The sequence below is a fragment of the Montipora foliosa genome, chromosome 2 (genome assembly GCF_036669935.1).
Source record: "Montipora foliosa isolate CH-2021 chromosome 2, ASM3666993v2, whole genome shotgun sequence".
Lineage (NCBI taxonomy): Eukaryota > Metazoa > Cnidaria > Anthozoa > Scleractinia > Acroporidae > Montipora > Montipora foliosa.
The window spans coordinates 29,431,537-29,440,172 of record NC_090870.1 but is presented as its reverse complement, the minus strand read 5'-3'; the positions used below and the strand labels follow the sequence as shown (position 1 = coordinate 29,440,172).

General features: G+C 39.7%; 1 protein-coding gene across 1 annotated transcript in view; it reads left to right on the top strand.

Moving 5' to 3' along the window:
* Positions 1–8,204, top strand: part of LOC137990659 (uncharacterized) — an 18,442-nt gene extending 10,238 nt beyond the window's left edge. Inside the window, exons 4-7 of the mRNA XM_068835783.1 lie at positions 3,056–3,169; positions 5,325–5,509; positions 6,035–6,368; positions 7,275–8,204. Coding sequence (XP_068691884.1) covers positions 3,056–3,169; positions 5,325–5,509; positions 6,035–6,368; positions 7,275–7,315 — 674 coding nt within the window. The 3' untranslated portion in view covers positions 7,316–8,204. The remainder of the gene's footprint in view (positions 1–3,055; positions 3,170–5,324; positions 5,510–6,034; positions 6,369–7,274) is intronic.
* Positions 8,205–8,636: the final 432 nt, after the last annotated feature.

Here is an 8,636-nt window from a genome sequence, read left to right as displayed (position 1 = left end):
GTCCAGCCCTTGGGATATGTCATGTCCACGAAAGTTATTTTTAGACGAGCGGAAGTCTTTGTTCTGTCTTCCGAGACGTCCGCATGCAGGCCAGCTTCGGTCTGATGTTTGAATGAATATAAATATTCATCAGCCTTCCACGTTGCGCCGCCATTTTCTCTTTTCACTAAGAACCTGAGAGCGAGGCAAGACTGCACGCACACGTCTCGGAAGACAGGCTTCCGCTAGAACAAAAACTTCCGCTCGTCTAAAAATAACTTTCGTGGACATGACATATCCCGGCCAACGCCCTGAGCCTCCCTCTCTGTCCCCTCATTTTCTCTTGATAGCCTATACTCTTAAAATACTCTTTAAAAAGAGTACATACAGGCTGCCCCGAATAAGCATAAGGGCTAATGAAAATAGGGCAGCCTTGTTCATGTTGAAATAGTGGAAATTTCCTAAAAGTCAATTATTAAAATAAAAAGTAATTAGCGTGCTCCTCCTAATTAATTTCTTCTCCTGATCCTCAGACGTGCATCACTTTGATGCTACTCTGGGGCCCGTTTCTCAAAAGTCCCGAGAACTTCTCGGGACCGAAAAGCCATTTGTGAAACTGCCAACCGCTTGCTTTGGAAAAACGACGTTTTAACATGTTTTCAAGCTAACTAAAAGAAATATGTCTGTGAAGTTTGACGACTTAAATCCTCTCCATTCTTGAGATACAAAAGGAATAGTGACACCCGAAAATGCCCCGAAAAGTTTCGGACTTTCGAGAAACGGGCCCCCTGGTCTCAAGAATTATAAACGTAACTTGAAAAGGTACAATTTAAAGGACGCACGTTTACGAAACTCCTGGCTGGTGCCTTCATCAGGGTTGATACAAAGCTATCACGGGAGTCTCTTTTTATGAAAGAAAAGAGTGAACTGATCCTTGCGCTAATCTGGACAATTTTTAAAGCAATTGTTGCTTATGGACATCTGAAAAATTCAGGTGTCTCCGACGGGATTCAAACCCGTGACCTCTGCGATGTTGGTGCAATGCTCTACCAACTGATTTATGAAGCACACAGTTGGTAGCAGGTCAATTTGTTGGGCTCATGTGCTCCCGTGAAGGACTCGGTTAATGAAATAAATGTATAATTTAACTGCGGGTTATATATGAAATGGAGAAGTGATCCTCGCACACTGTTGGGCAATTTAGTAACAGTCTCCAACAAGATTCGAACCCATGACCTTTTGCGATGCCGGTGCAATGTTCTACCAAACCGAACTATGAAGCAACCATTTGAGAGAAAGTCAATTTGTTGGGCTCATGCGTTCCCGTGAAGGATTTGATAAATGAAATGATCACACACGGGGCAAAATTACTGAATGCTGATTGGTTGAGACGGAGGGAATTTTTCATCTTAATCCCGAGGGCACCTTTGGTAATCAATAGGGTATTTTCACTGTCAAAATAGGCACGGATTTAGCCTGTGCGCAACGCCGGTATCCTTGTAACACCTCAGGGATTAGGAGACCATGCTATTCAAGTCCCCTGAGAACTCATTTGCCTATTTAAGCAAACTTTCTCTAGTTTTTGGTCTGTTTCGCCAAGTTACGCCGTTCTCGTCCAGTGTGGAATTTTTTGCCCCTCCCGCCTCCCCTTCGGCGACACGTGCATACTTCCCCTATATATCTCTGTCTTACGACCATCTGCCTCCGCAAAATCTCGCTCCCCATAACTTAGTATCGCGAAGGCGATCGGTGGTTGTATTGACAGTGAAAATGGTATACTATGATTACTTGATCCTGGTTGGTCAACAGGTTGCTTATCCAGAGCGAGCGAAGTTACAAGAGAATCTTCTTCCAGATTCTGGCTCTGATTAAACAGCTTTTTGTCCACATGTAAAATACAGTTTTATTAAATTAAGCTCCACTTCTGTTGACAGCATCGATTTATTGAGTTGAACTTTAACCCAATGAAAGCATGTTGAGTTAATTGTCATTTGTCGCGGCGTTGAACGGGCTTCCCTCAATAATTTTGCCCTGTATGTACATGATAAGCATGTAATCGTATTGTGCCCTCGTGAAATGAAGGTTTAATTTCACTTGTAATTTCCAAGGTTTCCAAATTTCCCTCGTCACTTCGCGACTTGGGTAATTTTGTGACAAGTTTGAAAATGCGCGTGTAATTAATCCTTAATTGCCCTCGGGCTCATGCGATTGCATATACGAAATATCACTTACATTTAAAGTGCGGATTATAGACCAAAGAGTGAAGCGATCCTTAACATTTCTTTCAGTCTTTTCATATGATCACCACTTTGAAAGCATGCGGACGTCTGGCCTGCATGCAGACGTCTCGGAAGACAGAACAAAGACTTCCGCTCGTCTAAAAATAACTTTCGTGGACATGACATATCCCGGCCAACGCCCTGAGCCTCCCTCTCTGTCCCCTCATTTTCTCTTGATAGCCTATACTCTTAAAATACTCTTTAAAAAGAGTACATACAGGCTGCCCCGAATAAGCATAAGGGCTAATGAAAATAGGGCAGCCTTGTTCATGTTGAAATAGTGGAAATTTCCTAAAAGTCAATTATTAAAATAAAAAGTAATTAGCGTGCTCCTCCTAATTAATTTCTTCTCCTGATCCTCAGACGTGCATCACTTTGATGCTACTCTGGGGCCCGTTTCTCAAAAGTCGCGAAAACTTCTCGGGACCGAAAAGCCATTTGAAGAAAGTGCAGGCATTAATAGCTTATAGCATCCTTTTCTTTCATTACTATGCAAGTAGGTGTCAAGTAAAAGACCGGATGAGGGTAATCATTCAAGAATGGGCAACTTTCACGATAGCGTCATTTGACCACAACTACCAGATTTCAGTTTGTTTTTCTGTTCTTATTTAAGTTTTGTATTCCCAGCGGGGTAAAAATACCAATACCTCTAATGCATGAGGCAAGCAAAACCTGAAGGATTCTGGGACTTGTAGTCAAATGGCGTCATCATGCAAATGTCCTATCATTCCACGCAAAATTGTCGTTAGTTATGCAACGAAACCTTGTTCCTCTTCTATGATATTTTCCTTTTTTAGTCACTGACTGCTCCAAAGCTCCAAATCCAAAAGTTACTGGAATCTATGATATTCGACTGAACGACAGCTTTGGACATCTTCCTGTTTACTGTGATCAGACAAGCGATGGAGGAGGTACTCGATTTCTTTTACTCTCGTTTTTTGTGGGCAATGCAAAATACTGCTCAACCTTGCGCTACAATGAGCCCAATCTTCTATCTGTTGACTCATGGGAAATTGAAACTCCTTGTGTAATTATTTAAATCCAACGGCCCTCAAACAGTTTCACAAAAGAGAAATTTTAGCAAATTAGACAAAAAGTTTGCCTTTGGATCTTTTGATTTTGTTTTAATCGGTGCGCACTAGGTACGTGAAGGTAACAAAATTAGCAAATGTTTGCCGCACGATCAACCTCGACACATGTATGTCTATAACCCGGGTAGGCGGGGGTACACCCAAAAAAAGGGTATTTTTTCAACAAATTTTAACGACCAAAATTTGACTTGAAACTATACAAAACCATACATTTCTACAAAGCTTATGAACTAAGGAATATGAAAAAATATATTTTATGCCTGAAAAGCAAATTGTAACAGTTTATTGCACCACCTGCCTGGTGGTACCAAGGCTCACTTGAGAAGATATCTCCTGCTAGAATTGACCAACTTGAAAGGTTTTTATGTCATTTTAAAGAAGACAGACTGCTGGTTGCTTTAAGCATAGAGATTTGAGAAATAATAAAACCATGTAAAAATAATGATTCAGTAAAATTGACCCAAAAAATTCAAGGCACATTTTACTTCATAACTGCCATAATATGCATTATTGACAGCAACAAGCCCTGAAAATATCATATCAGTTGGATAAATCGATCTTGAGATATCTTTTCCTGAAGACTAAAAACATGCGCAAGGAGAAAAATGACTTCAAAGTAAAAGTGATTATTACAAATTGAATTTCTCATTAATTATGCCACAGTAATGACCCTCTCTTTCAAATTTTAATACTTGAGGCTTCTACAATCATTTTAGAAGCCTACAGCTTCTCTTAGAGCTTCTTCCCGGCGGGTGCACAGAAGCTGCTCTCCTTGACGGCGTTTCTTTTCTTTTGTACTCGCTTGCAGATCTGTCTTCCTCTTTCTTCCATTGTCTTTGGCAGTGGATGCCAGTCTTGTGGATAATCCACCAGGGATGAAAATCCTTTCCACAGGTCTACACTACAATTAAAGAAAGAAAACTTAAAGACATTAGTTTTAAAAAGGCCTTTCGCCAGCGTAGCTTCACTATAATTTCTGATGTTATATTTTGGTGTCTTAAAATTCACATATGACGAAACATTAACATTTATATAACCTTTCAGGCATTTAAAGAAAAAACAGAGATCCAGTATCTCTATTCTATATTTTAGAGGTAAAAGTTTTAGTTTGACAAGTCTCTCAGGATAACATAAGTCAGTTTTCAGAATGAATTTAGTTGCACGTCTTTGTACACGCTCTAGTGTCACGCTCTATTTTCCTTTCCTTTTTCGTTTGTAGGCGGTTCTCGCTTTGTCACCGTCCATTCTCAGTTAATTTTACGCCGATATATGACTCTTATATTCAATTCGTAAAGGTAGAGGCCGTCTCTATTTCGCTCAACTAACTCAGCTTTGTATTTTCGGGAAGTACTTTATGTTAGGGTAGCTCTTCTTAGCCGTATATTACTTCAAATAAGGTGAATGCAGTGTCCCCAGTCAAATGCTGCCTGGAAAGCCGTTGACGCGCGACCAAAACGACTGGAAAAGTTACCGACGCTGTTTCCGTTGCTATGACAACCAAATCAACAAACGGTAGCGGGAAATTTAAAATCGAAATTAATGACATACAATAGGGAAAGCTGGTTAAAACTCTTTCCCCTTCGCAAACTTAAATATCTTTTAAGATATTTAAAATGCGAATTTTTTTTCACTCTGATTTTGCATCTTTTAATTCGCATTTTTTAGTAAAATTTGGGTATACCCTACCCTGGTTGCCAGTGGTTTTTCTTGCGCAGTTTCCGGTGTCGGTCAAGTCTCTAAGCGAGAAAAACCTCTGGTAACCAGGGTAGGTATACCCCCGCCTTTAACATTGCAAACTGCTTTGCATTGAAATTTGAAGAAAAAAAATTGCTTCAGAAAAAGTGAACAAAAAGTTCAAAACCTCAGGAACTGACCCATTTCTGCGAATGACTAACTTGGTCGTCTGGCGTAGATCATTTGTAAACGTTTCTTGTTTTCCAGTGACATAGATGACTTTTGTTACTAATAATTGCAGGTTGGACGATGGTATTTAAAGTTGTTGCAAACGCAAAGCCTTTGTACGTTGCGGAGATGTGGAAATCACCAGAAACACATTCTGAGAATGTGATGGCCGCCCTGGATTCATCTTCAACTTTTCCTGGACACTATAAAAACCGTCTGGTACTTTCTCAAAACTGGAACACTTTCAATCCCAAGCAGGTAGGAAAAATTAACTAAAGATATCACACGGCTTTTTTTACGACATCTCTCAACTTCCTGTATCGCCATCGTGAACAATCCTTTTGTGCTGCTTCTTGACCAGAAAAGATTATTGGTCAATGCAGCGTACCTGCAAGACGTATTCGCGGGGTCTTGCGACGTTGGGAGAACTGTCGCTTTAAGTATCGAAACATGGGACGTCCATTTCGTCATGTAGCATATGCATGGTCTAAATACCTGGAAAAACATCGTCCAAAGTTTTGGACATCCATCTTTTACTTTGTTTATTTAACAAAACTCGGAAGTTTTTAAGTAATCTCCACTCTCGTTGCTGCGTTGAGAAATCATCAAGTCCTGCTCAGGCGGAAACTTTAGCTGGCGGAGTTGCATGGCTTTTGATTATAATCCTCTTTTTCGGTATATGTTGTGATTGAGTAAAGTAATTACCTTTGGTGTTGATTCCGCGCCAGCCAATTGAAAACCCCAACATCTTTTACTCAAGGTGTTCTTGTTATCATTTTGCAGGTTCGTGTTGCAATCTACAAAGATCGTCAAGAAGTGCATTCTCTCATTTTTAATGCCGTTAATGACAGTGCCGCATGGTTTTCCAAGGAAAATCTCAAATTTTCAACGTGGGATGACCTCAAAAGTGAATCAGAACTGCGGCACTTTGATCTCAAACCAATCGATGAGAATTCTGATCGCTCTTTTGAGATATCCAAGAAGTACGATACCTGTGCAAGGGATGCAGGCTGGTTAATGATCAGCAAACATGATAACCCATGTGCTTTTGAAAAAGAAAATTCTCTGAGCATCCTTTACAGCAGCACAACTTCATCTTCCGTGTATAACTCACCGGGTGAGTCTAACAAATCCCAATTTTGCATCTAAAGATTTCTGGATCGACTCGTGTTTGTTCCCTGGGGGATTAGGCAGGAAGGGGATGAAGGAATTCCAGCGTAACCACACCTCCCTCACCCCGCTTTGGAGGAAATACCACTCGAAAAAAAATCAGTAGAATGAACGAAAAAGATTCATGAAAAAATGAGGGCACTGGCGGCCATCCCCCCCCCCCCCCCTTCCCTTCCTCTCCCCTCCCCCTTCTTATTTTGTCCCTAATTCTTAACTCGCTGCCACCAGAAAAACTAGTGACTTTTTGTTACGGCTTGGCCAAACGCACGCAACATTTCAACGCAACATACTGCAACATTGTTGGGCACAACATGCCGCAAACGTTTGGCCACCGTGTTGCGATATGTTGTGGTATGTTTTTGAAAACGGTTAAATTTTTCGTGCAAACATTTTGGATGTTGCATGATGTTGTATTCGTTTGGCCCGGCACGTTCAGGCAACATTGTTGCAGTGGGGCATGCGCGCTAGGTCCACTATGTTGCGCGCCTGGGGCTGGGGCACATGAACATCGACATGTTGCATTGAACAACACATGTCGCAACATCATGCAACAATTTTGCAAGATGTTGCGTTGAAATGTCGCGAGCGTTTGGCCAGGCCTTTATACACGGTACCGGTTCGCGACACGATCACATGTACATGCACAAGAAAATAGTCTCGATTCCTTTTTCTGATATTTATATGCTTCTTATGTTTTAAGTGTCGTAAGTTTGTCTTAAAACGTCAAATTAAAAAATTACTTATGGGACTCTGGACTTAACTGCGCTCGTGCATTTTACTTCTCTTTGTTATAAAATAATATACATTCTTTTATCGATTAACAACCCAACTGTTATCTATTTTCTTTTCACAGACATGGGCCTAGCTGATGTTTTTGCTGTGTTCATCCGTTGACGTCATTTCTTTTAATAACAAAAACTTGCGAACATATATTACAAGTCGCACCTTTGGCGAACTTTTACATTCGTCCATTGAACACGTAATTTTTTAAGTTGCGATTTTCTGAAGTAAGAAATTTGGAAAAGAATGCAACTTTTTACCTTAATATTTTCCAGGTAGACAGAAAAAAATCGTACACTTAACCGCAAAATTGTCCATTGATTTAAGTCTTCAGACTTTGTGACGTTATTATATAATCAGTTACACATATATCACATAGTTATCGACCTTATGTAATTTGAACCCTGACGGGTGCCTATCTGTTATCAACTAGTCGAGTAAAAGAAACACACGCACGAGTGCTGCTTAAAATCCTCTGTCTCCCTCGAGACCATACTTCAAAGAACGATACAGACTTTATCAGCAGTTACATTGACTAAAATGACCAACAGCGCTTACATCTGACTTGGTTTATTTCAAATCGTTTCTTGCATATTCTTACTACCTGTCCATTAACAGTAACGATACGCAAATAGCAGGGTTTATTTTTCCACTTGTGTGTGGCAAATATCCCTATAATGACACAAATTGTTGTATTCAGAAGTGCATATCTACCTCAAAAATGGGTAAATATCCTTCAAAAAGGCAAAAACATTGTTTCAACTAGAAACTGTGGCAAATTTCAAAGATCCTTTACAAAAGGGGTAATAAAGGTAAGGTGCCCCATAACATTGAGACTAACTCAAAACTTCTATACCAAAAGGGTTCATGGAGATTTCCATGCCATTTGTTTGAAAGGTTCCATGGAAATTCCAATGTACCCTGTAACATTGAGACTAATTAAAAATTCTTTACTAAAAGGGTACATGGAAATTTCCATGTACCCTGTAACATTGAGACTAATTCAAAAATTCTTGACCAAAAGGGTCCATGGAAATTTCCATGTACCCTTTAACATTGAAACCAATTTAAATGTTTTTACCAAAAGGGTAACAGTAATATGAAAATTATTTCCAGAAAGGGTTCATGGAAATTTCAATGAACCCTAAAACAGTAATACAACAATTATTAGTAAATTTAAGCATGTAACAATTGCAATCCTTATTGTCATATAAAACAATATTTCTAGCACAGTCTGTTTCGTCCTCATCACTGTCTGATTGTGCTTTACATTTGTGTGCAAGGGTTGTGATTTTCTTCTTAAGTGCATTAACAGGACTTTGTTTCTCATACATGTCAGTAAAGGCTCAGTATTCACTATAAATTCAAGAGATGGCTTCAGGCAGAAAAAAACTGAAAAATGTATAAGACAAGAAAATAAGCATGTTGATTGTCA